General features: G+C 45.1%; 1 protein-coding gene across 1 annotated transcript in view; it reads left to right on the top strand.

Annotated features, from left to right (window-relative positions):
* Window positions 1-27709, top strand: part of LOC139416288 (cadherin-4-like) — a 368240-nt gene that overhangs the window by 279410 nt on the left and 61121 nt on the right. Inside the window, exon 5 of the mRNA XM_071164766.1 lies at window positions 3274-3486. Coding sequence (XP_071020867.1) covers window positions 3274-3486 — 213 coding nt within the window. The remainder of the gene's footprint in view (window positions 1-3273; window positions 3487-27709) is intronic.

Here is a 27709-nt window from a genome sequence, read left to right as displayed (position 1 = left end):
CACCTCTTCAACCTCAGGAGGCTGAAGAAATTCGGCTTGTCACCAAAAGCACTCACAAACTTCTACAGATGCACAATCGAGAGCATCCTGTCGGGCTGTATCACCGCCTGGTACGGCAACTGCTCCGCCCACAACCGTGAGGCTCTCCAGAGGGTAGTGAGGTCTGCACAACGCATCACCGGGGGCAAACTACCTGCCCTCCAGGACACCTACACCACCCGATGTCACAGGAAGGCCATAAAGATCATCAAGGACAACAACCACCCGAGCCACTGCCTGTTCACCCCGCTATCATCCAGAAGGCGAGGTCAGTACAGGTGCATCAAAGCTGGGACCGAGAGACTGAAAAACAGCTTCTATCTCAAGGCCATCAGACTGTTAAACAGCCACCACTAACATTGAGTGGCTTCTGCCAACACACTGACTCAACTCCAGCCACTTTAATAATGGGAATTGATGGGAAATGATGTAAAATATATCACTAGCCACTTTAAACAATGCTACCTTATATAATATTTACATACCCTACATTATTCATCTCATATGTATATACTGTACTCTATATCATCTACTGCATATTTATGTAATACATGTATCACTAGCCACTTTAACTATGCCACTTTGTTTACATACTCATCTCATATGTATATACTGCACTCAATACCATCTACTGTATCTTGCCTATGCCGCTCTGTACCATCACTCATTCATATATCTTTATGTACATATTCTTTATCCCCTCACACTTGTGTCTATAAGGTAGTAGTTTTGGAATTGTTAGCTAGATTACTTGTTGGTTATTACTGCATTGTCGGAACTAGAAGCACAAGCATTTCGCTACACTCGCATTAACATCTGCTAACCATGTGTATGTGACAAATAAAATTTAATTTGAATTGATTTGATACATACATACATACATACATACATACATACATACATACACATACATACATACCCATACATACATCCACATACATACACATGCATACACACACATACATACACATACATGCATACACACACATACATACACATACTTACATACATACACATACATACACACATACACATACAAACACATACATACATACACATACATACACATACATACATACAGACATACATACATACATACAGTGGGGCAAAAAAGAAAAATCACATTGTAGGACTTTTTATGAATTTATTTGTAAATTATGGTGGAAAATAAGTATTTGGTCAATAACAAAAGTTTATCTCAATACTTTGTTATATACCCTTTGCTGGCAATGACAGAGGTAAAACGTTTTCTGTAAGTCTTCAAAGTTTTCACACACTGTTGCTGGTATTTTGGCCCATTCCTCCATGCAGATCTCCTCTAGAGCAGTGATGTTTTGGGGCTGTTGCGGGGTAACACAGACTTTCAACTCCCTCCAAAGATGTTCTATTGGGTTGAGATCTGGAGACTGGCTGGGCCACTCCAGGACCTTGAAATGCTTCTTAGGAAGCCACTCCTTCGTTGCCCGGGCGGTGTGTTTGGGATCATTGTCATGCTGAAAGACCCAGCCACGTTTCATCTTCAATGCCCTTGGTGATGGAAGGAGGTTTTCACTCAAAATCTCACGATACATGGCTCCATTCATTCTTTCCTTTACACGGATCGGTCGTCCTGGTCCCTTTGCAGAAAAACAGCCCCAAAGCATGATGTTTCCACCCCCATGCTTCACAGTAGCTATGGTGTTCTTTGGATGCAACTCAGCATTCTTTGCCCTCCAAACACGACGGGTTGAGTTTTTACCAAAAAAGTTATATTTTGGTTTCATCTGACCATATGACATTCTCCCAATCTTCTTCTGGATCATCCAAATGCTCTCTAGCAAACGGGCCTGGACATGTACTCGCTTAAGCAGGGGGACACGGCTGGCACTGCAGGATTTGAGTCCCTGGCGGCGTAGTGTGTTACTGATGGTAGGCTTTGTTACTTTGGTCCCAGCTCTCTGCAGGTCATTCACTAGGTCCCCCCGTGTGGTTCTGGGATTTTTGCTCACCGTTCTTGTGATCATTTTGACCCCACGGGGTGAGATCTTGTGTGGAGCCCCAGATCGAGGGAGATTATCAGTGGTCTTGTATGTCTTCCATTTCCTAATAATTGCTCCCACAGTTGATTTCTTCAAACCAAGCTGCTTACCTATTGCAGATTCAGTCTTCCCAGCCTGGTGCAGGTCTACAATTTTGTTTCTGGTGTCCTTTGACAGCTCTTTGGTCTTGGCCATAGTGGAGTTTGGAGTGTGACTGTTTGAGGTTTTTGACAGGTGTCTTTTATACTGATAACAAGTTCAAACAGGTGCCATTAATACAGGTAACGAGTGGAGGACAGAGGAGCCTCTTAAAGAAGAAGCTAGCCAGAAATCTTGCTTGTTTGTAGGTGACCAAATACTTATTTTCCACCATAATTTGCAAATAAATTCACAAAAAATCCTACAATGTGATTTTCTGGATTTTTTTCTTCTCATTTTGTCTGTCATAGTTGAAGTGTACCTATGATGAAAATTACAGGCCTCTCTCATCTTTTTAAGTGGGAGAACTTGCACAATTGGTGGCTGACTAAATACTTTTTTGCCCCACTGTACATACACATACATACACATACATGAATGTTGACATGACATATTATGTCCGTTTGTTTACGGGCTTGTCAGATACTTGATTTGTTATTGAAACAAGAAAACAACGAGCGGCTTATCTAACTTAATATTTGACCCGGGGAAAAATGTGTTATATAGATGCACCCAGCATTTCTTCATTGATTCAAATGCTGAATAAATGAATCACTGGATTGACTTTGTAATTGTGTTTCTCCGCAGTTGGTTGCTCTGCCAATGCATTTCAAACTTTGTTGGTAGTCCATCTCATTTGATTGCACCCCACCAAAAACCACCTCACTGATTACAATCAAGACATCATTAGCAACAAGACTTTAATGAGTGAATATTCACACATAAGGGAATGGAGGTTCCTTGTAGCCGTCTTATTCCGGATAAAAACACTAGCCTGCAGGTAGACAGTTCTCACAGTATCCCTGGCCATGCAATGGGAATAGGGGTGTAAATCCTAGGAGAGACGTGTCCACTCTTTATGGGAGTTTTTAACAACCAGGTGTAAAGAACAAGGTCTGGGGCTAGCTTCGGTTTCTTGGGACCTCCTCTTACGTACACACGTGCACACTCACATGTACGCACGTCACATAGCAGCCCGCTCAAACTGTATCTTTGTCCTTTGTGTCGTGTCTTTCAGATCAGAGTGGAACAGGGGAAAGAAGGGGAGAGGAAGGAGGAAGAGGAGGTCAAAGCATCACCAGAGTTCCAGGCCCCACCCACCGTCATCATGTTTCCCAGGCAACGGGAGATGAGCTCCAAGGTACTGCGGAGACAGAAGAGAGACTGGGTCATTCCGCCAATCAACGTGCCTGAAAACTCCAGAGGGCCCTTCCCACAGATGCTCGTCAGCGTAAGTGACCTTTATGATTGGTTAAAACTCCCAAAGTCGGACAGGAAGTACACAGAACTTGAACCCTTTTTCAAGTCCTAACAATAAATGGTTCGTACGCGTGGTGTTTGTTCGTCAGTCATAAAATCACAAATTGCAAAAGGGTTTTCTCATGATCAATAAGTCTTTTAAAGCCTTTTTTTAGATTACACAATGTGACATTGGAACACAGGAGTGATGGTTGCTGAAAATGGGCCTCTGTACACCTATGTAGATATTCCATATAAGATCTGCCAGTTCCAGCTAAAATAGTCATTTACAACATTAACAATGTCAACACTGTGTTTCTGATCAATCTGATGTTATTTTAATGGACAAAAAATTTGCTTTTCTTTCAAAAACAGGGGCATTCCTAAGTGACCCCAAACTTTTGAACGGGAGTGTATATATGGATCAAATATCAATGCTAATCAGTGTAATTCAAAGCGCTCTGTTTGCGTAGCAAGTCCTTGGGTGGTCAAAACCATTTAAGAAGCAATGGCCACTGAATGTTCTTGTGAGTGAGAGCGAGTATGGTAGAAAGCCCTACAGGAGAAACAAAGAGAGGTTTCTCACTACCGGTTCGTGCCTACTCCCCCCATCCTCATTATGACTGGTTGTCAGGCACGGAATGTGATTATGCTATGTGTCTGTGATACGATTACAACTGCAAAATGTGCTCAGGTATTCTAACCACACTGATTGGGCTTAGAGCTTTTCCCCTTGGACTGAGAGCTCTGTCGCCAGAGACACCGAAAAGCTCCGTCTCTCTAAGTCTTTCATGAGTCTGCTGGGCTTTCACTGAAATAACTGTATATTGTCCCCTTAATTCAGCAATTCAGTTCAGTTGACTTTAATGATATTTGCACAGCTCCTCTTACAATGTAATTTGTCACAGACTTGTAAGTAAAAATCCTGGTCTGGATCCTGGTATAATGGAAAGCCTTGAGTGACATTAAGTAAGAAAAAGTCCCTATCCTCAGCTAGCTAAAGCCAGGGCAAGACTTCATCCCTCAAGGTTTAATATAAGTCCATGGTTTGGGTGCATCTACAAACCACATATCTAAAAGCGTGTTGTTTTGAACTGGGAGGATATTATCCACGTGATCAGATAGAAACCCCCCCCCCGCAATGATGCGTTCCCATGGCCTAAACCACGTATCTTTTATGTCTGTCCTGTGAACTTGGGAGAAATATGCTCTGACCCACCAGTCTGCTGCCTCTGAGGTGTTATTCAACGGAGCTCCGCTCGTTTAGTATTCGAGTTACGGCAGCGGGGAACAACGCAAGTGAGGACCATGCAAACAAATTGCATTTCAGCGAAACTGCTCGTTTTGAGAAAAAAAAAGTATGGAAAATAAACAGAAACACAGAGGGGATTCGGGGGTCGAGTTTGTACAAGCCGCACGGAAAAAGAAAATAACATGAATAAATAAACGCTTGTGTAAATGCCTTGTTGTGCCGAGCGCTGTGTAGTGCAATGCACTACAGACTTTGAAATGTGAAGGTTCTGTCACAACAGAATGCTCAGTTTGTCTCAGGCAAAAAAAAAATGCTGTGTGCCCCCTATGCTGTGTGCTGTTGTTCATCAAAAAACACCACTCCCAATGAACAAAACCTATTGGTTTTTACATCCCTCTGCTCTCTCTCTCTCCCTCTCTCTCGCTCTCTCTTTATCTGAGATATCTAGCCATCAGCTTTTCTGCCTGTTTACAGAACCCTCGCAACTTTTGCGTTTGGGTTTAAATTGTGCAGAAGAAGCATTTTTTTATATTTATTTTCTTCCTTTGTTTTTAACCCTGTTTTCATCCCGTCCGAAGGGACAGCCTGCAGAGGAACAAGAAGGGATCCCAAAAAAAGACTGGGAATGAAAGGAGGAGGAGAGAGGTTTTTCGCCCTTTATTAGAAAGGATGGGAGGAGTATTTCAAGATGTGTCCCATCTCTCCCTGGCAGGGTCGGCAGTTCTCGTCAGCAGCCCCGGGCCCCCACTGCAGCGAGACAGCTCTCCTGTGTCCAGGGGTCAGTGAAAACCCGAGAAGAGAGGAGAGGTGGAGGAATGGAGGGGGGGGGGGGGGGGAATCAAAGGAGTGTTTGGAAGCGTTAGCGTGCAGCCAATACAATCCACCGCCTGTGCTGTAAATAGGCCCTCTAGGAGCTGGTGGAGGACTTGGAGTAAACTTTTAGGAGCAGGGGAGAAGTGATGCGTGCTGATGCCTCCACTCGGGTCCCATCTCTCTCTTTAATAATGACTGGAGGGCAGTTATGGCCATACAGAGAGCTCCACTGTACCAAGGAGAGATTTTAACAAGGAGCCAGATATATTTTTGTGGGGTTTTGATGTCGTTATCTTTGATGTTTTTGCTTTGTGCGTTTTGTGCTTTTGACCGGTTCCATGGGTAGACGATCCTGTTACACCACGTGACCAAAAGTATGTGGACACCTGCTTGTCGAACATCTCATTCCAAGAGCATGGGCATTAATATGGCATTGCTGCTAGAACAACCTCCACTCTTCTGGGAATGCTTCCCACTAGATGTTGGAACATTGCTGCAGGGACTGGCTTCCATTCAGCCACAAGAGCATTAGTGAGGTCGGGTACTGATGTTGGGCGATTAGGCTTGGCTTGCAGTCGGCGTTCCAATGCATCGCAAAGGTATTAGGTCGGGTTGAGGTCAGGGCTCTGTGCAGTCCAGTCAAGTTCTTCCACATCGATCTCGACAAACCGTTTTTGTATGGACCTCGCTTTATGCACGGGGGCATTGTCATGCTGAAACATGAAGGGTCTTCTCCAAACTGTTGCCACAAGGTTGGAAGCACAAAACCGTCTAGAATGTTATTGTATGCTGTAGCGTTAAGATTTCCCTTCACTGGAACTAAGGGGTCTTGCCCGAACAATGAAAACAGCCCCAGACCATTATTCCTCCTCCACCAAACTTTACAGTTGGCACTATGCATTGGGGCTGGTAGTGCTCTCCTGGCATCCACCAAACCCAGATTCGTATGTCGGACTGCCAGATGGTGAAGCGTGATTAACCTCTCCAGAGACTGTGTTTCCACTGCTACAGAGTCCAATGGCGGCGACCTTTACACCACTCCAGCCGACGCTTGGCATTGCGCATGGTGATCTTAGGCTTGTGTGCAGCTGCTCGGCCATGGAAACCCATTTCATGAAGTTCCTGACGAACAGTTCTTGTGCTGACATTGCTTCCAGAGGCAGTTTGGAACTCGGGAGTAAGTGTTGCAGCTGAGGACAGACAATTTTTACGTGCAACCCACTTCAGCACTCGGTGGTGGGTTTGGCGGTGGGATTGTGTTCTAGCAGGGCATGCATTTGACGAACTGACTTGTTGGAAAGGTGGCATCTTATGACAGTGCCACATTGAAAGCCAATGAGCTCTTCAGTGTAGGGCCCTTCTACTGCCAATGTTTGTCTATGGAGATTGCATGGCGGTGTGCACAACGGGTGTTGCTGACAGATGAAAAAATCCCTTTGCTGTTGATGAAGTCTGTATGTCAGCAAGTGTGTGTATGTGTGTATGTGAGTGTGTACATGCCTGTTTGTGTGTTTTAGAATTTGGAGGGAGAGAGAGAGAGGGAGAGAGAAAGAGAGAGAGAGAGAGAGAGAGAGAGGGAGAGAATAAACACCACGGAAACAGACCACTGGACAGACACAGCTTTCAGATTTTGTGTGGTGGAGGAGAGAAGAGTGTGTCTGCAGAGCTCTGCCATGTGTGGCTTTCTGAAGCTTGCGTATACATTTATCTCTTTCCTCCCTCTCCCCCTCCCCCTTTTACTTCCTCTTCCTCTCTCTCCCTCCCTACCCCTCCCTCTCTCCCTACCTCACCATTACTCAGTGCCCTGTGTGGCATGGCTGTGAGGCTGACTGTGTGATGCCTACCTTGCCTAATGGCCTGTGAAGCCAATCCAAGCCTTAATGGCCTGTTCTGTCATCCGCCGCCCAGCTGAGTGACATGCGAGGGAAGCTCTAGTCCCGCCATCCCACCGATCCTCTGCCCTCCTCTCCCCTCCCCTGGCCGAGGGGCCGTCAGCAGGACAGACAGGGCTGACAGCAGCCCTCCCTACCCCTCCGTCAGACCAGGCTATGTCACTTTGATCAGGCCACCGCTGCATGGGACAGGTGTGGTGACAAGGCCGCTGCTGCTAACCAGGACTCTTCCCCAGACCCTGGGCCCTGTCAGTGGGGTCGTGGGAAGTGTTGATTGGATGAGTGAGGTGCTAGTTGACACGCGGTACATTGACCAGACTAGTTGCACTCATTGCCGGGGAAGTGTAAGAGAGCTCAGAGAGACTGAAGCCCAGTGCAGAGACTGCTGCTACTGTATCAAGATCCTTAGCCTCTAGCGTGTGGTTATCAAGGCCTATTGCCATCAGTGCTACTGTACAGTACAAAGACCTACAGCTTTTAGGGTGTCTGTATCAACACATATAGCCCTGTAGCCTTCAGTGCTCAAATACCTGGGCCTGTAGACTGTAGTCTGTAGTTCTATCGTACAAAGGCCCTTAGGCCTTTATCTCGACTGGCTACTGGGCCAGTTTAAGGCTGTACCCAAACGAAAGGTGTAATGGGTGCGTACTCAAAAATATGTCTTATAGAACGTTCACTAGAGTTCATGTGGTTAAGAAATACCCACTGCAGTATCCTCCATAGATCAGACGGAGCCGAAATGGTACACGACTTGAACAAGCAGCAAGAAGAACGACCAACAAAGAGACAAGGCAATGGGGACATGATAGCCTTCTTTACAAGAAGAAGAACAGAGCGGGAGGCAGTAATACCTCCAATAAACATGCGTTCTTTTTTTTGTCGTTTGCTTTCTTCCCCAGCCAAACAGCCATCAATGGCATGTAAAAGAGCCATCGATTTCTCAACGAGGCGTTTCTGAAACCCTCTATTGATCCGCACACTTCTCATGCGGGAGAAAAGCATTGATTTTTCCCACTCGGGTAAATAAAGACTCAAGACCCCCCCCACCCCCCCACCCGATCGCAACCAACCAGCGTCAGCGTAAAGCCAACAACACCCCCTGTGAAACAATAAACTTAACCAGAGAACAGACTTATAGTACTATACACTGAGTGTAAAAAAAACATCAGGAACACCTGCTCTTTCCATGACAGACTGACCAGGTGAATCCAGGTGATCCCTTATTGATTCTCTGATCCCTTATTGATGTCACCCGTGTAGATGAAGGATTAAACAAGGATTTTTAAGCATTGAGACATGGATTGTGTGTGTGTGCCATTCAGAGGGTGAATGGGCAAGACAAAAGATTGAAGTGCCTTTTGAACGGGGTATGGTAGTAGGTGCCAGGCGCACCGGTTTGAGTGTGTTGAGAACTGCGACGCTGCTGGGTTTTTCACGTTCGTCAGTGTCCCGTGTGTATCAAGATTGGTCCACCACCCAAAGGACATCGAGCCGACTTGACACAACTGTGAGAAATATTGGAGTCAACATGGGCCAGCATCCCTGTGGAACGCGTTCAACACCTTGTAGAGTCTGTTCTGAGGCGAAAGGGGGGGTGCAACTCAGTATTAGGAAGGTGTTCCTAATGTTTTGTACACTCAGTGTATGTACCAACAGCCTATGTGTATGGTTTGGGACAGGAAGAATAACATTATTACTGTATATGGGTGAGATGATGATGGGTATGGGACACCTGGAAGGGGCTTTCTCAGTGCTGCTGGTTTAGGAGGATTAATTGAGCCGCTGTGAAAATAGACTTCCATGTAAGCGTTTCAATGACAATCTTTTTTTTTTTTTACCTGATACTCCATACGAATGTTGTCCGTTGTGAATCCACGTGGAACCCCCAGAGTTCAATAGAGATCCTCTAGCATTGTCGCTATCCCTTTGTTCCCCCTTTCCCTCTCCCCCTTTTCTTTCTTTCCCCTCTCTCTCCATTTCCTCTTTCATTGTCTTGTCTTCTCCGTCTCTAGTCTCGTTCGCTCAGCCTACTTCTCCTCTTCCCGCGGTGGTCTACGTTATTTGTCCCATTCATTTCTCCTTCCTCCTACAGATGTGGGATCTCAATTTGACATGTATTCTCACTGCAAAAATAATCCTGCAGCAACAGGATTTTGACGTTTCGTCCATAATGTTGCCTGATTGTTGGTTAGGCTATTATTTGGCCAAAGGTAGGCCACATGGAAAGTGCAATACTGTAACCCTGTGTTAGTCTGGATAAATGTCAGTACACTCTTAGAAAAAGGGTTCTAAAAGGAGAACCCTTTTCGGTTCCATGCAGAATCCTCTGTGGAAAGGATTCGGCATGGAACCCAAGAGGGTTCTGCCTGGAACCAAAAAGGGTTCATGAATGGTTCTCCTATGGTGACAGCCGAGGAACCCTTTTCAAATCTAGGCAGCACCTGATTCTTTTTAAAAGTGTGGATATGACATTGACTGCTGCGCCACCGAAAGACTGCTTTGTTGCCCTACAATTAGGTTGAATGACCTTGTACAAGTGGTTCATTTTCTATGTCCCTTATTGATTTGGAATAATGGGGAAATGTTGTTGCAAACATGTATTTGCTCCCTGCTGTGCGTTCATTGCCCCGTAATTCAGGCCTTAGAGAGTCAGACCTACCAGACAGGTGTTGGAATGTTTACGTTGGAAGTTGAAACATGACCCTAATCAACACTGTTGTTTCTTACGGTGCAGGAGTTTGATTGTACATCAATGTCCTCTTGTGTTTCTTTGTGCAATTGCACCCACTTCACAGCTAAGACGAGTCATTCTAGTCGATGATTGTGTGTGTGGGGGTGTGTACATCTGTGCCTCTCTGTGCTTACAGTACCTGCCAGAGCACCTTTGCTCCAGTTTCTCCTCCTCTCAGGAGGTGCAGCGTTTTCAGAATGGGATGAGAGAAACCCCCCTGAGGTGTCTGCTTTCTCCTCAGCGTACATTTACCACTGATGAATGACTACAGCTCTCCACTGACACACGCAGCAACAACAAATACAGCAAGCAGAAGAAAGAAAAAGACAAAAGAAGGGGAGGAATAGACAAAGAAAAAAAAGAAAAAAAAACATAAAGGATTGCGATGTTTTGGAAGAGAGTTGTGTGTGTGGCTGGGTGTGGGTGTGACTCCAGCGGGATTAAAGGCTGGGGTTGTGTTTGGGTCTGATAGACTTCCCAGAGCCCTAGCATCCGTGGCCTTTTCCCTCAGTTCTAATGAAGCCTTCTGGCTTCTGCCTCCTCTGGCCGTGCCAACACCGCACCGATCTTCCACTTCATCTCTCGCTCTCCCTTCATCTCTCTCTCTCTCTCTCTCTCTCTCTCTCCCTCTCTCTCTCTCTCTCTCTCTCTCTCTCTCTCTCCAATCCTCCCTTCCGTCTCTCTCTTTCCCTCTTTCCCTCTCTCACACACTTAAAAACACGCTCATGCGTACACACAATGTGGTGCGTGTGCCGTGCCACTGCCACACATTGTTTGGGTTTTGTTTGGTTGCGTTGGCCTTTTATTCTGGAACAATGAGATGTCGAACTAGGAGCCAGAGTACACGGCTCCATCTTGTTTTGTGGAGCCAGTCCTCCACAGAGTGTGCGGGAGGGGAGAAACCGAGGGTTGAGAATATTTAAGAATCGCCGGCCCATCCAATTCCCAGTCACGAGGAAACCGCAGTGTTCGCCGTATGGAATGGGTTATGGATGTGATATAGTGCGGAACTCATTATCTTGGCCAAATAAGTCCAGGCTGTGAAAATAGAAAACAGGGAATGTATTAACACACATCGTGATGTATGTACAGTACCTTAATATATTTACTAAAGAGTTATGTTTAGGCTTTTACTCTTTTTGCCCCCCCTCCCTCTCTCTCTCTCTCTCTCTCTCTCTCTCTGTAGAGGAATGTAGACTCCTGTAGTCTTGTTAATGGCAACCACATAGCCTGTCTGTGTGTGAGAGGAGACACACACACACACAGCCAGCCAGCCAGCCAGGAAGTGGCAGAGTCCATCATGTCAGAGGGAAACAGAGGGATCATGAAAGAGAAGAAACAACCTCTTAAAAGATAGGGGAACGAGGGAGGAAAAGGAGGAGAGGAGACCTCTGTGTTTGAATCTTTCCTCTGCCGGAGCAATGGCCAAGAGCAACGTCAGCGTATTCATTGGCTCCCTGTGTTATTCAATAACACATCTTGGCTCATTTCTCAACCTCTTTGTTTGATTTAATCTCGTAAAGAATTCACCTTGAATGTTTTCCTTACGAATTCCTTGTGTTTCTCTTCCAGCATGAACTCTCCCAGTCTGAGACGCAGTAAATCACCACACTAAATACACATTCGGATATTTAGTGTTAGTCTTCCCATGGCAGTTTAAATATGGGCCTCTTCAGCTCTCCTTATTGCTCAGTCTAAATGCTAAGCGAAAACATGCATGGGACTGACGAGAGGAGCTCTGGCAGAAGGCTCTAGGATGTCAGGGGTGCTGGTACTCAGACAGACTGAATATTCATACTGTGAATAATGTAGAATAGCCAGCTCGCTTGATCCTATCATCAGAATGAGGTTACATTCTTCGAGGAGCCCATTCCTGACTGACTGACCCGGTCTTTTGATATTTGAATTATGATGACACTAGAATAGAGAGAATGGGATGAAGAAAGCGAGAGGGTGAAAGTGCTTCACGCGGTGAGCAAGGCTAATTGAGTCAGTGGAATGGAGGTTGCTGCTTCCTCTAACGTTTGCTTTGACGGATCAGTCGGCGATCAGTTGGTGGTGTAACTCAGAGGGAAATGTGACAATTATCTTGATAATGTGACTGGATGGTCTGGTACTTATAGTTTAAAAAATAAAAATAAAAAAAAGGTTAGTGTGTGAAGGTGGGTGCCTCACTTGGAGAGGGGGAGAAGAAGAAGAAGACAGTTTTAAAAGAAAAAGTAGTCTGGCCAATGGCGATCTGATTAGCATGGTACATGGAGTACTAAGTCTGAATATCCCCTCCCAGCCTCCCCCACCTCCTGTATCCATCTCTCTCTCTCTCTCTCTCTGATAATACATGAATTTTAAAGTTAATTTCCTTTGCTCGAATGAAATTAGACTGATCAATGTAATTACTTGTATCAGCCCCAGGAAATGGAATCTCCGACAATCCTGCTTTATTGACAGGAAAACAAACATCCAGTCGGCATTTTGCTAACGTGTTTGCCGAGGCAAGACATTCCTCTGTTTACCTCTCATTATGACGGAATTAACCCTCAGAAGCGCTCACACAAAACTAGCTCATCAGACATAAACAGTGTTATTCTCTTATTAGAGAAGAAAAATAGAATATAAACACTGACGTCACATTCTTGCCAGTTCCATAGAATGTGTCCTTCTCCCTGTAAAAAAAAAAAAAAAAGATGTCTGTCCGTGGATCCAGACTGTGTGCACACCCATTCCCAGACCGGTGATTTCACTGCCCCCCCCCCCCCCCCCCCCAAGCTGAATCACGCTAGCGATCCCCATAGTCCAGGGAACGCTATATGAAACAGTAAATCACTTCCCCAAAAGACACAAGAGTTACGTGTGGGTCAAGGGCAGCAGGCCCGGTGCTTTAATAGGAGATGAGAGGCAGTTTATGGAGGGGATAAATAACAGCTTAACAAACGGCCGTCTGGACCCCGTGCACTCTGGACAGGGAGACCCTGTGGTTGTGCGGCAGGACACAGAAGTGCAGTGAGATACAGTAGAGGCAGAGAATGACGGGAGAGATGTATAAGTGACGAGATGGAGAGACGTGAGACACACAGGACTCGGTAGAAAGAAGAAGTGTCGGTGTGTGTGGTCGGCGGCATTACTGAGAAGGGAAGGAACGCCATTGAAATATAAATATTAATGGTCGCTATATATACACTGTATCTGCGTGTCTAGGGACTAGCTATCGATCTACCTAAGATAGCCACATACTACAAGGCATGTCCATTCAACTTAAACGGGATACTTTGGGAATTAAAGCACCAGGCCTGCTGCCTTTGACCCACACATAACTCTTGTGCCTTTTGGGGAAGTGATTTACTGTTTCATTTTGCGTTTCCCGGGACTATGGGGATCGCTAGCGTGATTCAGGTTGATGCGAGGGTGAGGCTACGAGTTTGCTGTGAAACCACAGCTCTGGGGATGAGTGTGTACGTAGCCTGGGTCCCACGGGCAGACCAGCAAATGTTACATGGGGATGGACACATTCTATGGAACTGGCAAGAGTATGACGTCAGCGTTTATTCTATGTTCTGCTCTAAATGAGAAAATAACATGGTCTACTGTCTGCTGAGCTTGTTTTGCGAGGGCTCATTCCGTCATAATTAGGGCTCATTCCGTCATAAGTAGAGGCAAACAGTGGAATGTGTTTATCAATCTACCTAAGATGGCCACTTACTGTACTACAAGGCATGTTCTATCATCTTAAAGGGATACTTTGGGAATTTGGCAACGAGGCCCTTTATCTGCTTTCCCAGATCCAGATGAACTTGTGGATAGCATTTTTATGTCTCTGTGTCCAGTGTGAAGGAAGTTAAATGTAGTTCTGCGAGCCAATGCTAACTAGCGTTAACGCAATGACTGGAAGTCTATGGGTATTCTGCTAGCATGCCTCATTGCCAGAATCCCGAAGTATCCCTTTAGGTTGAATGGACATACCTTTTCAGTATGTGGCTACTGTAGGTAGATCAATAGATAGGCCCTAGATGTGCAGATACAGTATATATAACGCCCATTCATATTTATACTTCAATGGCGTTTCTTTCCTTCTCGGTAATGCTGCCATGGTTCAAAGGGGCAGGAGCTCAACAGACAAAAATCAGATTCAACACACAAAAGAAAGGCATTTAGGGGAGAATGGAAGAAAATAGTAATTGCGATGGAAAAAGTCCCCTAGGCATGAGGTTGAATTGAATTGGAGCGTTTTTGGATGCAAGTCATGTGATGTGAAATTCGAATCTTACTTAATGTGCTTGTATTTTTCCATTTCTCCCTCTTTCGCGCATTCTTTCCTCGAGGTAAAATGGGAAGCACATCTAAATCAAGGCCTGTACCAGAAAAAAATCGGATACTATTTAGTTTGTCATGTAGAATGAAAGCCCTCCGTCAGTATCTGCTCATGTAAATAGAATGGATACTGTCATTGGGGTAATGGTTTTATGTTATTCCCGCTGGTAAAATCTCCACCACACGCATGCAGGCATGCACACATGTACAGGCACACGCACACACACACGCATGCACACACACAATTGCACTACAACTGCTAAAGCCTCCACTGTATGCACACAAATGAGAATCAGTTGTTATCACTCGTTATTCAAATCAAATCAAATCAAATCAAATTTTATTTGTCACATACACATGGTTAGCAGATGTTAATGCGAGTGTAGCGAAATGCTTGTGCTTCTAGTTCCGACAATGCAGTAATAACAAGTAATCTAACTAACAATTCCAAAACTACTGTCTTGTACACAGTGTAAGGGGATAAAGAATATGTACATAAGGATATATGAATGAGTGATGGTACAGAGCAGCATAGGCAAGATACAGTAGATGGTATCGAGTACAGTATGTACAAATGAGATGAGTATGTAAACAAAGTGGCATAGTTTAAAGTGGCTAGTGATACATGTATTACATAAGGATACAGTCGATGATATAGAGTACAGTATATACGTATGCATATGAGATGAATAATGTAGGGTAAGTAACATTATATAAGGTAGCATTGTTTAAAGTGGCTAGTGATATATTTACATCATTTCCCATCAATTCCCATTATTAAAGTGGCTGGAGTTGAGTCAGTGTCAGTGTGTTGGCAGCAGCCACTCAGTGTTAGTGGTGGCTGTTTAACAGTCTGATGGCCTTGAGATAGAAGCTGTTTTTCAGTCTCTCGGTCCCAGCTTTGATGCACCTGTACTGACCTCGCCTTCTGGATGATAGCGGGGTGAACAGGCAGTGGCTCGGGTGGTTGATGTCCTTGATGATCTTTATGGCCTTCCTGTGACATCGGGTGGTGTAGGTGTCCTGGAGGGCAGGTAGTTTGCCCCCGGTGATGCGTTGTGCAGACCTCACTACCCTCTGGAGAGCCTTACGGTTGAGGGCGGTGCAGTTGCCATACCAGGCGGTGATACAGCCCGCCAGGATGCTCTCGATTGTGCATCTGTAGAAGTTTGTGAGTGCTTTTGGTGACAAGCCGAATTTCTTCAGCCTCCTGAGGTTGAAGAGGCGCTGCTGCTCCTTCTTCACGATGCTGTCTGTGTGAGTGGACCAATTCAGTTTGTCTGTGATGTGTATGCCGAGGAACTTAAAACTTGCTACCCTCTCCACTACTGTTCCATCGATGTGGATAGGGGGGTGTTCCCTCTGCTGTTTCCTGAAGTCCACAATCATCTCCTTAGTTTTGTTGACGTTAAGTGTGAGGTTATTTTCCTGACACCACACTCTGAGGGCCCTCACCTCCTCCCTGTAGGCCGTCTCGTCGTTGTTGGTAATCAAGCCTACCACTGTTGTGTCGTCCGCAAACTTGATGATTGAGTTGGAGGCGTGCGTGGCCACGCAGTCGTGGGTGAACAGGGAGTACAGGAGAGGGCTCAGAACGCACCCTTTTGGGGCCCCAGTGTTGAGGATCAGCGGGGAGGAGATGTTGTTGCCTACCCTCACCACCTGGGGGCGGCCCGTCAGGAAGTCCAGTACCCAGTTGCACAGGGCGGGGTCGAGACCCAGGGTCTCGAGCTTGATGACGAGCTTGGAGGGTACTATGGTGTTGAATGCCGAGCTGTAGTCGATGAACAGCATTCTCACATAGGTATTCCTCTTGTCCAGATGGGTTAGGGCAGTGTGCAGTGTGGTTGAGATTGCATCGTTTGTGGACCTATTTCGGCGGTAAGCAAATTGGAGTGGGTCTAGGGTGTCAGGTAGGGTGGAGGTGATATGGTCCTTGACTAGTCTCTCAAAGCACTTCATGATGACGGATGTGAGTGCTACGGGGCGGTAGTCGTTTAGCTCAGTTACCTTAGCTTTCTTGGGAACAGGAACAATGGTGGCCCTCTTGAAGCATGTGGGAACAGCAGACTGGTATAGGGATTGATTGAATATGTCCGTAAACACACCGGCCAGCTGGTCTGCGCATGCTCTGAGGGCGCGGCTGGGGATGCCGTCTGGGCCTGCAGCCTTGCGAGGGTTAACACATTTAAATGTCTTACTCACCTCGGCTGCAGTGAAGGAGAGACCGCATGTTTTCGTTGCAGGCCGTGTCAGTGGCACTGTATTGTCCTCAAAGCGGGCAAAAAAGTTATTTAGTCTGCCTGGGAGCAAGACATCCTGGTCCGTGACTGGGCTGGATTTCTTCCTGTAGACCCTGCCACATGCCTCTTTTATTTTCATTATAGTTTCGTTTTAGAAATTAGAAATGTGTGCGTCTGTTTGAGTTTGTGTGCACAATTATTATTTATATATACTCAGCAAAAAAAGAAACGTCCTCTCACTGTCAACTGCGTTTATGTGTAAATATTTGTATGAACATAACAAGATTCAACAACTGAGACATAAACTGAACAAGTTCCACAGACATGTGACTAACAGAAATGTAATAATGTGTCACTGAACAAAGGAGGGGTCAAAATCAAAAGTAACAGTCAGTATCTGGTGTGGCCACCAGCTGCATTAAGTACTGCAGTGCATCTCCTCCTCATGGACTGCACCAGATTTACCCGTTCTTGCTGTGAGATGTTACACCACTCTTCCACCAAGGCACCTGCAAGTTCCCGGACATTTCTGAGGGGAATGGCCCTAGCCCTCACCCTCCGATCCAACAGGTCCCAGACGTGCTCAATGGGATTGAGATCCGGGCTCTTCGCTGGCCATGGCAGAACACTCACATTCCTGTGCAGGAAATCACACACAGAACGATCTGTATGGCTGGTGGCATTGTCATGCTGGAGGGTCATGTCAGGATGTGCCTGCAGGAAGGGTACCATATGAGGGAGGAGGATGTCTTCCCTGTAACACACAGTGTTGAGATTGCCTGCAATGACAACAAGCTCAGTCCGATGATGCTGTGACACACCGCCCCAGACCATGACGGGCCCTCCACCTCCAAATCGATCCTGCTCCAGAGTACAGCTCTCGGTGTAACACTCATTCCTTCGGCGATAAACGCAGAATCCGACCATCACCCCTGGTGAGACTCGTCAGTGAAGAGCACTCGTCAGTGAAGAGCACTTTTTGCCAGTCCTGTCTGGTCCAGCGACGGTGGGTTTGTGCCCATAGGCGACTTTGTTGTCTGATGAGGACCTGCCTTAAAACAGGCTTTCAAGCCCTCAGTCCAGCCTCTCTCAGCCTTTTGCAGACAGTTTGAGCACTGATGGAGGGATTGTGAGTTCCTGGTTACACGTGGTCTGCCACTGCGAGGACGATCAGCTGTCTGTCCTGTCTCCCTGTAGAACTGTCTTAGGCATCTCACAGTACGGACATTGCAATTTATTGCCCTGGCCACATCTGCCGTCCTCATGCCTCCTTGCAGCATGCCTAAGGCACGTTCACGCAGATGAGCAGGGACCCTGGGCATATTTCTTTTGGTGTTTTTTGTTGTCAGTAGAAAGGCCTCTTTAGTGTCCTAAGTTTTCATAACTGTGACCTTAATTGCCTACCGTCTATGTTAGTGTGTTAGTGTGTTAACGACCGTTCCACAGGTGCATGTTCATTCATTGTTTGTGGTTCATTGAACAGGCATGGGAAACAGTATTTGAACCTTTTACAATGAAGACCTGTGAAGTTATTTGGATTTTTACGAATGATCTTTGATCGTTTCTTTTGCTGAGTTTACGTGCGGTAAAAACACTACAGCTCCATTCTCAGCATCTTCGAGACTTCTATCTTGCTCCTCAGATAAACAGTTTAAGAGCAGATTAAAAAAGAACAGCTCGGTTTTTACACCCAAGCCCCTTAACTTGGTAGCTTCCTCATTGCCTCTGACTTATAGAAACATCCTCACAAATCGTCACGTTATTGCCCATGTTTTCATTGTGTTTTCATTCCCACTAGAAAATAACATTTCCTCCAACATGCTATAAAGGGTTTTAATATCCCACGTTGTTCATAAACTCAGAGAGAGAGAGAGAGAGAGAGAGAGAGAGAGAGAGAGAGAGAGAGAGAGAGAGAGAGAGAGAGAGAGAGAGAGAGAGCTTTACAGTTTTCTCCACAGCTCTTGATAATATAATACCAGGGTTCCTGGAGGACTTCTCTTAGATCTGGTTCAATGGGGCCATACAGTAAAGTACATGTTACAGTACATGTTAGGTTTTAGTTGCCGGTCAAACTGGCTGACCATAAGGTTTTCACCTGCTTTGCCCACTGGTTTAGTGGAACAGGCTAGGTAATACCAGACATACAGTGGCTACCCCACATTGGCACGGGCACATTTCTTTGATGTTGTCTGGTTCATTTCAATCAGGAAGAGGAGTGTCAGGATATAACAGCCTCATTCCTACACTCATCATCATCTGAGTCCAATCCAAACCACATGTGCACGCGCACTCACACCAACACACACACACACACACATACCTCTCTCCCCCTCAATCCAGTGTGGTTTATTTGTCAAACTGACAGCTGGACTCCCAGGCTGAGATAGTTGGCCAAACAGACTCCCTCCCTGGGTTAGTCTGAGCCAGAACATCCTGAGAAACACAGACAGACTGGCTGAGGCGCTGTAGTTGGACACTGTGTGTGTGTGTGCGCGTGCGCGCGTGTGTTTATGTGTGTGCGCTCCCACCATATGACACCACAGGTCCAGCCTCTCACCAGCTTGCTTGGCATGGACAGGCCTTGGCTGGAAGAGGTTTGTTTTGTCAGACATCCAGTTCGACATCAAACATGAATACACCCTCCTCCTCTGCTCTCCTCTCGTCTTTTTTCTCTCCTCCCTCTATACGTCCATCCCTCCATCCTCAGCCAGCTGCTCCTTAGACATCTGTTTTACCAGGTGAGATTCCAAAGGTGTTTCCTCCTGTGGGCTGGAAAGAGAGCCTCCTGCTGTCCTTATAGCCATCTGTGTGTGTCTGTGGGAAAAAAGAGGAAGAGCAACAGGCGGAATTTAAAGGAAAGGATTGTACATGTAGGAAATTATACCAGATTAATTAGATGTCATACCCAAGAATACTCAGGTCTGTAATTCCTGCCAAAGGTGCTTCCACAAAGTACTCAGTAAAGGGTCTGAGTACTTATGTAAATGTGATATTTCAGTTTTCTAAAAACCTGTTTTTGCATTGTTATTATGGAGTATTGTGTGTAGATTGATGAGGGGGGAAAAAATAATTGAATTAGAATAAGGCAGTGAACTCAACAAAATGTGGAAACAGTCAAGGGGTCTGAATACTTTCCGAATGCACTGTATGTTGGCCTTCCCCTTTATGATCACTTCTCTAGCCAGGTTAGTGTCTCCACAAGCTCCAATCAAGGCACAGTATACCCCTGGCTACATTTCTATTGTTCAGTGGCCAGCCAGTTAAGGCACATACCCCACTGTAGGATTCTGCTGATGCAGTGTCTTCACCCCTCCCACTTCCTTTTCCCCTCTCACTCGTTCTGTCCCCATTTTCTCTCTACTCTGCATTCCTCCTCCTCACTGTGGCCTGATGGACTCCGAGTATGAGTGGAGGGAGGGAATGGATGAAGAGAGAGGGGGGAGAGAAGAGTGGACGGAGTGGCGGAACGGGTGGGGTGGGGGTGGGGGCTAAATGGTGAGGAAAGTGCAGTAGCCACACATTCGCCCCTCTGTCTCTCTGCCCTGGAAGAGTCAGCGTGTGAAAAGCCTCTAGGAGCAGCTAAGAAGCTCATTCATGCATCCCATCCCTCTCTGATTTCACAATTCAATCAATCCTATATAATCAACGAGACAGAAAGAGAGGGAAAGAGAGGGAAATAGAGAGAGAAACATTGCTTTCTCCACCATTATAATGGCTGCGTTCTCTCCATTCTTTCCTCCCAGAGCAGAGGAGAGAGAATGAGGGAAGTCAGACCATTGTTACCTACAGGGAGAATAGGCTTCCTAATTTACCATAAGCCTCTACTATTCAGTCCCAGGCTCCTTTAACCACTGTGTCCCGCTAAGGCAATAATTGGAAAAGTCATTCCCTGCTTAACACCCATTAATTAGTTCCTTTCACTAATAGAGAGAAGGGTATTGTATTGCTCTCGCCCTCCTCACCCAGAGCCCGCACACAGGCCACATATTAGTCTGTATCACACACACACATGCTTGTGTGTGTGAGTGTGTGTGTGTGCATTTGCGTGTGTGTGCTTATAACTGTTTGTTTATCTGCGGGAACTAGCAACATGCCATTGCCACTCTCTCTCCACTCTCTCTAAAAATCTATGTACAGTGTGTGCAAATGTAGAAGATTAGGGGGGTAAGGCAATAAATAGGTCATAGAGGCGAAATAATTACAATTTAGCATTAACACTGGAGTGATAGATGTGCAGATGATGATGTGCAAGTAGAGATACTGGGGTGCAAAAGAGCAAAGAGATAAATAACAATATGGGGATGAGGTAGTTGGGTGTGCTATTTACAGATGGGCTGTGTACAGGTACAGTGATCGGAAAGCTGCTCTGACAGCTGATGCTTAAAGTTAGTGAGGGAGATTTAAGTCTACAGCTTCAGTGTTTTTGTAATTCGTTCCAGTCACTGGCAGCAGAGAACTGGAAGGAAAGGCGGCCGAAGGAAGTGTTGGCTTTGGGGATAATTAGAGGAATATACCTGCTGGAGCGCGTGCTACGGGTGGGTGTTGCTATGGTGACCAGCGAGCTGAGCTAAGGCAGGGCTTTACCTAGCAAAGACTTATAGATGATCTGGAGCCAGTGGGTTTGGTAACGAATATGTAGAGAGGGCCAGCCAACGAGAGCATACAGGTCGCAGTGGTGGGTAGTATATGGGGCTTTGGTGACAAAACGGATGGCACTGTGAGACTACATCCAGTTTGCAGAGTAGAGTGTTGGAGGCTATTTTGTAAATTACGTTGCCGAAGTCAAGGATCGGTAGGATAGTCAGTTTTACGAGGGTATATTTCATGCAGCGAAGGAGGCATTGCTTGGAAATAGGAAGCCGATTCTAGATTTAATTTTGGATTGGAGATGCTTAATGTGAGTCTGGAAGGAGAATTTACAATCTAACCAGACACCTAGGTATTTGTAGTTGTCCACATATTCTAAGCCGGAACCGTCCAGAGTAGTGATGCTAGTCGTGTGGGCGGGTGCGGGCAGCAATTGATTTAAGAGCATGCATTTAGTTTTACTAGCATTTAAAAGCAGTTGGAGACCACGGAAGGAGTGTTTAATGGCGTTGAAGCTTGTTTGGAGGTTTGTTAACATCTCTGGGATATGTGGGACGCCAAAAGCCAGAGAAAATGCAGAGCGCCAGATTCAAATAAATTACTATAAAAATCTAACTTTCATGAAATCACACATGTAAGATACCAAATTAAAGCTACACGTGTTGTGAATCCAGCCAACATGTCAGATTTCAAAAAGGCATTTTGGCGAAAGCAAACGATGCTATTATCTGAGGAGAGCACCTCCGTAAACAAAAGAGAGGTGTGACACAAAATGCAGGCGTGACACAAAACACAGAAATAAAAATATAAATCAGGCCTTACCTTTGACGAGCTTCTTCTGTTGGCACTCCAATATGTCCCATAACCATCACAAATGGTCCTTTTGTTCGATTAATTCCGTCGATATATATCCAAAATGTTAACTTATTTGGCGTGATTGATCCAGAAAAACACTGGTTCCAATTTGCTCAACGTGACTGCAAAATATCTCAAAAGTTACCTTTGCAAAAATATTTCAAACTACTTTTGTAATACAACTGTAGGTCTTTTTTCACGTAAATAATCGATAAAATTGAAGACGGGATGATCTGTGTTCAATACAGGAAGAAAACAAACTGACGCTAGCTTTCTGGACACGCGCCTCTTACAACCAGTACACCTGAAGTGACCCTCGTTTTGAACAGGGCTACTTCTTCATTACAACAAAGGAAAAACCTCAACCAATTTCTAAAGACTGTGGAAGCGATAGGAACTGCAAGAAAGTCCCTTAGAAATCTGGATTCCCAATGAAAGCTCATTGAAAAGAGAGTGACCTCCAAAACAAAAATCTGAATGTTTTTTCCTCTGGGTATCGCCTGCTACATACGTTCTGTTATACTCACAGACATGATTCAAACAGTTTTAGAAACTTCAGAGTGTTTTCTGTCCAAATCTACTAATAATATGCATATATTATCTTCTGGGGAGAGGAGCAATGGAAATACTGCCCCCTGTCACCAAGAAATTAACACAGTGTCCAAAGAAGGGCCAGATGTATACAAAATGCTGCAGGGGGTGCAGAGCTGTTGGCCGGGGTAGGGGTAGCTAGGTGGAAAGCATGGCCAGCCGTAGACAAATGCTTATTGAAATGATCGATTATCGTAGATTCATCAGTGGTGACTGTGTTTCCTAGCCTCAGTGCAGTGGGCAGCTGGGAGGAGGTGCTCTTATTCTCCATGGACTTTACAGTGTCCCAAAAATGATAGTATCTGTAACTCCACCTGCTTGTTGGGCTTTACTCTGTTGTTTCTGCTGCTTTAGTGTAGAGCTAGGTACATATCTAGCAGTTTCTTGTGAGCGTGTGTGTGCGTGCGTGCACATGTGTTTCTGGAGGGGCTGCAGATCCTGATTCTTCGTGGTTGAATGTCAGTCCCTTTGAACACCAGGCAGACCACAGTACCTAATTGTTACAGTTATGACAGGCCAGATCATTGGTATGTGTACATCAGGACTAACTGTAGGTTGTAGTACCAAGGAAACTGCATCTCCACTTCTTCTTCTCATAAATACTTGTTGTTGGGAGACCCTAAAACAACACAAAGCACTGAGAAGGAGAAAGAAAGAGAGAGAAAGAGAAAGAAATTCGTAGACGTGAGAGTGTCATTTCATAATCGCGCCACTTTTTAAGACTATCCAAAGGATTACACCCCCCCAAAAAATGTTTTAAAATAAAATAATGTTTTGCATGTCTGTACAAGTTTAAATATAATTTGACAAATATTTCTTTGTCCTAATATAAAAGTAGGAAATGGGACGTTTTCTTTTGAAAATATCTAAAGAGATATCCTTTCTTATAGTATTTTCCCACACAAAAAGGGGTCTTTTATAGAAAATCCGTTAAATGGTTTGAGGTTTTTACAGATTATATACAAAGCTGTAAACTAATTCCAAGTCCAAATAAGTTTTCCTTTTTCATTTGTCATTTCATCCACTATTTTGTTCCATAGATGGCTTATTGGGTTGTGAGGATTGCAAAGAAGGCAATATTATTGTATTGTGTATGCTTGTGTCTGCGTGTGTGTGTGTGTGTGTGCTTTGTGTGTGTGTGTGTGTGTGTGTGTGTGTGTGTGTGTGTGTGTGTGTGTGTGTGTGTGTGTGTGTGTGTGTGTGTGTGTGTGTGTGTGTGTGTGTGTGTGTGCGTGTGTGTGTGTTTTTGCGTGTGGCTTTGTGTGTGTGCGCATGCGTGCAAGCGTGCGAGTACGTTCATGCTTATTCACCCACATTTCAAACCTCAACTCAAACAATAACACACGGCCAATGTTGGAACCACTCCCTGGCCAATGCCGGCTGTAGATGGCAATGTTGTTCTTTGGGCGTTGCAGGCGACTCTGGCAATATGTTGTATGTTCTGTATTACCAAATCCAGGCAATAGTGGTAGTGGAACATGTCTGGATCAAATGCACCAGTCATGTTATGACTTGTCTGTGGCACTGTTTAGTTAGTAGGACTCTGACGTTTAGTGAATAAGGTTTGACAGATCTTGTCCAATGGGAGAAGGTTTAGCTGGGGTCATGACCCCAGGTGCCAGTGTGATCTCCAGTGGTTCAGACAGCAGTATACGTCACAACCTCCCTCCCTAAAACAGAACACACGTCTCATTGAGATGTAGTGGAGTTTGACTTCTCCCAGTCTCCAACTGGCTTTTCATTTCCCCTTTACTTACTGGTGTGTGTGGTTGTGTGCGGGTGTGTGCTTGTGTGTACTTGTGCGCGCATGTGTGTGTGTTCCCATAGGGCGGCACACAATTGGCCCAGCGTCGTCCGGGTTAGGGTTCGGCAGGGGTAGGCCGTCATTGTAAATAAGAATGTGTTTTTATCTGACTTGCCTAGTTAATAAAAAAGTGTGTATGCGCGCGTCGGCATTTGTTGTGGGAAGATACATATGGTGTAGAGTGTGTACCTACTACAGTACGTACTGTGTCTGAAAGTACACCCTTTGACTTATTCCACGTGTTTTTTTTGTTACAGCCTAAATTCAAAATGGATGAAATATATGTTTTGTCTCGCCCATCCACACACACTACCCCATAGTGACAAAGTGAAAAAATGTTTTTAGACATTTCTTTGTACATTTATTGAAAATGAAATACAGAAATATCAATACATGTTAGAATCCCCTTTGGCAGCGATTACAGCTGTGAGTCTTTCTGGGAAAGTCTCTTAAGAGCTTTCCACAACTAGATTGTACAATATTGTACATTATTCTTTTAAAAAATGATTCAAGCTCTGTCAAGTTGGTTGTTGATCATTGCTAGACAGCCATTTTCAAGTCTTGCCATAGATTTTCAAGACAATTTCAGTCAAAATTGTAAATAGACCACTCAGGAACATTCAATGAATTCTTTGGTTGCAACTCCAGTGTGTACAGTGCCTTATGAAAGTATTCAGACCCCTTGACCTTTTCCACATGTTTGTTACATTACAGCCTTATTCTAAAATGTATTAAATACAAAAAAGTCCTCAGCAATCTAAACATGTGATAGGAGTGCATTCAAAGCACAGGATTTTTAAATGTTTGCAAATGTATCAAAAATAAAAACAGAAATACCATATTTACATAAATATTCAGACCCTTTGCTATGAGACTCGAAATTGAGCTCAGTTGCATCCTGTTTCCATTGATCATCCTTGAGATGTTTCTTCAACTTGATTGGAGTCCACCTGTTGTAAATTCTTAATTGGAAGAAGTTTGTAACCATCAAGACTCTTCCTAGAGCTAGCCGTCCGGCCAAACTGAGCAATCGGGGGAGAAGGGCCTTGGTCAGGGAGGTGAGCAAGAACCCGATGGTCACTCTGACAGAGCTCTAGAGTTCCTCTGTGGAGAAGGGAAAACCTTCCAGAAGGACAACCATCTCTGTAGCACTCCACCAATCAGGCCTTTATGGTAGAGTGGCCAGACTGAAGCCACTCCTCAGTAAAAGGAACATGACAGCCTGCTTGGAGTTTGCCAAAAAGGCACCTATCGACTCTCCGACCATGAGAAACAAGATTCTCTGGTCTGATGAAACAAAGATTTAACTCTTTGGCCTGATTGCCAAGCTTCACATCTGGAGGAAACCTGGCACCATCTCTACGGTGAAGCATGGTGGTGGCAGCATCATGTTGTGGGGATGTTTTTTCAGCAGCAGGGACTGGGAGACTAGTCAGGATCGAGGCAAAGAACAGAGCAAAGTACAGAGTGATCCTTGATTTTAAAAAACTTGCTCCAGAGCACTCAGGACCTCAGGATGCGGCGAAGGTTCAACCTTCCAACAGGACAACGACCCTAAGCAGACAGCCAAGACAACGCAGGAGTGACTTCGGGACAAATCTTTGAATGTCCTTGAGTGGCTCAGCCAGAGCCCGGACTTGAACTCGACCAAACATCTCTGGAGAGAACTGAAAATAGCAGCAATGCTCACCATCCAACCTTGCGAGGATCGGCAGAGAAGAATGCGAGAAACTCCCAAAATACAGTTGTGCCAAGCTTGTAGCATCATACCCAAGAAGACTCGAGGCTGTAATCGCTGCTGCCATTTGTGCTTCAACAAAGTCCTGAGTAAATGGTGTGAATACTTATTCACATGTGTTTTTTCTCTTTTTTAATTTTCAATAAATATGCCAAAAATTCTAAATATCAGTTTCTGCTTTGTCATTATGGGGTATTGGGTATAGGATGGGGGGGACAGTTGAATCAATTTTAGAAAAAGGTTGTAACCTAACAAAATGTGGAAAAAGTCTAGTGGTCTGAATACTTTCCACTTTCGTTCATTTGGCCTGACAAAATGTGGAAAAAGTCAAGGGGTGTGAAAACGCTCTTAAAGCACTGTATGTATGTGCCTACATTTATGTTTACACACCTCTCCTTGTTTGCGTCCTCTCTCCTTCTCTCTCAATCTGCCGTGGTGAGTATTGTGTGGGCTGAGCTGAGCTCAGAAGGCCTCTACTGGGGACAAACACACACACAGTGCTACAATCCTGTGCTCTGAATGCACTCCTATCACATGAAACAGAGACGTCCAGTGCTCCGTGAGCTTTTAGTTTCCAACAACAGCGCTAAACCCTGCAGGAGCTAGCTAGCCAACGCTAAACCCCCCCCCCAGGGCGAATTCTCCTCAGGAGTCCAAGCTGTCATCTCCACTAGCACTAGCTCAGCTCATAAAACCTCTTAGATGTTAAGTCCCCTATATAGGGGACTTTGAGCGATTCTGGAACGGTTCCGAACGACATTTCAGTGTACAGCAAGCTCTTTGAACGGCACAACATCAATTGCCTTTACACTCCGTAAAACCACTAGTTGCCCCGATTCGTATGCGCTATTGCAAGCGCAGCTTCACAGACACATGAAATCGATTATTTCCATGTCAAGCATCATGTGACATATTTTCTGGCCTATCCAGACAAAGAAGCGATTCCCTGTGCCTGTGCAACTCACAGCTACACGTGCAATAGTGCATATGAAACGGGAGAGTCTAGAGGATGCAACAATTAGTAGTCTCCTCTTGCCGTGGTCTTATCAGATGGATTTTTAGCTGTCGACAGGAAAAAATATAGAGCTCATTTGTAGAATTGAAACAAGACCACTTTCTCTTGGTCACAGACGGGCGAAATCGCTTTGTGCCGAAGTTGTAACGTCTTTGAATGGTGACTCAGCGCTGCTCAGAGAACATTTAGGAGAAAAGTCTGTCGTCAGTTATATGAAATGGTGACAATATTGTACTGTCACTAAGTATGATAATTTATTTGACATTTATAGGGTGAAATCTTATAGTAAGTCGTTTATAATTTGATTGAAATGCTTTCTAACTATAGTAACAGTCATTTCAAGCCCTATTGCCCCACTTTTGTTGAATAGTAAACATTTATATATGATT

The sequence above is a fragment of the Oncorhynchus clarkii genome, chromosome 9, assembly GCF_045791955.1.
Source record: "Oncorhynchus clarkii lewisi isolate Uvic-CL-2024 chromosome 9, UVic_Ocla_1.0, whole genome shotgun sequence".
Lineage (NCBI taxonomy): Eukaryota > Metazoa > Chordata > Actinopteri > Salmoniformes > Salmonidae > Oncorhynchus > Oncorhynchus clarkii.
This window is presented reverse-complemented; position numbering and strand designations above follow the sequence as displayed.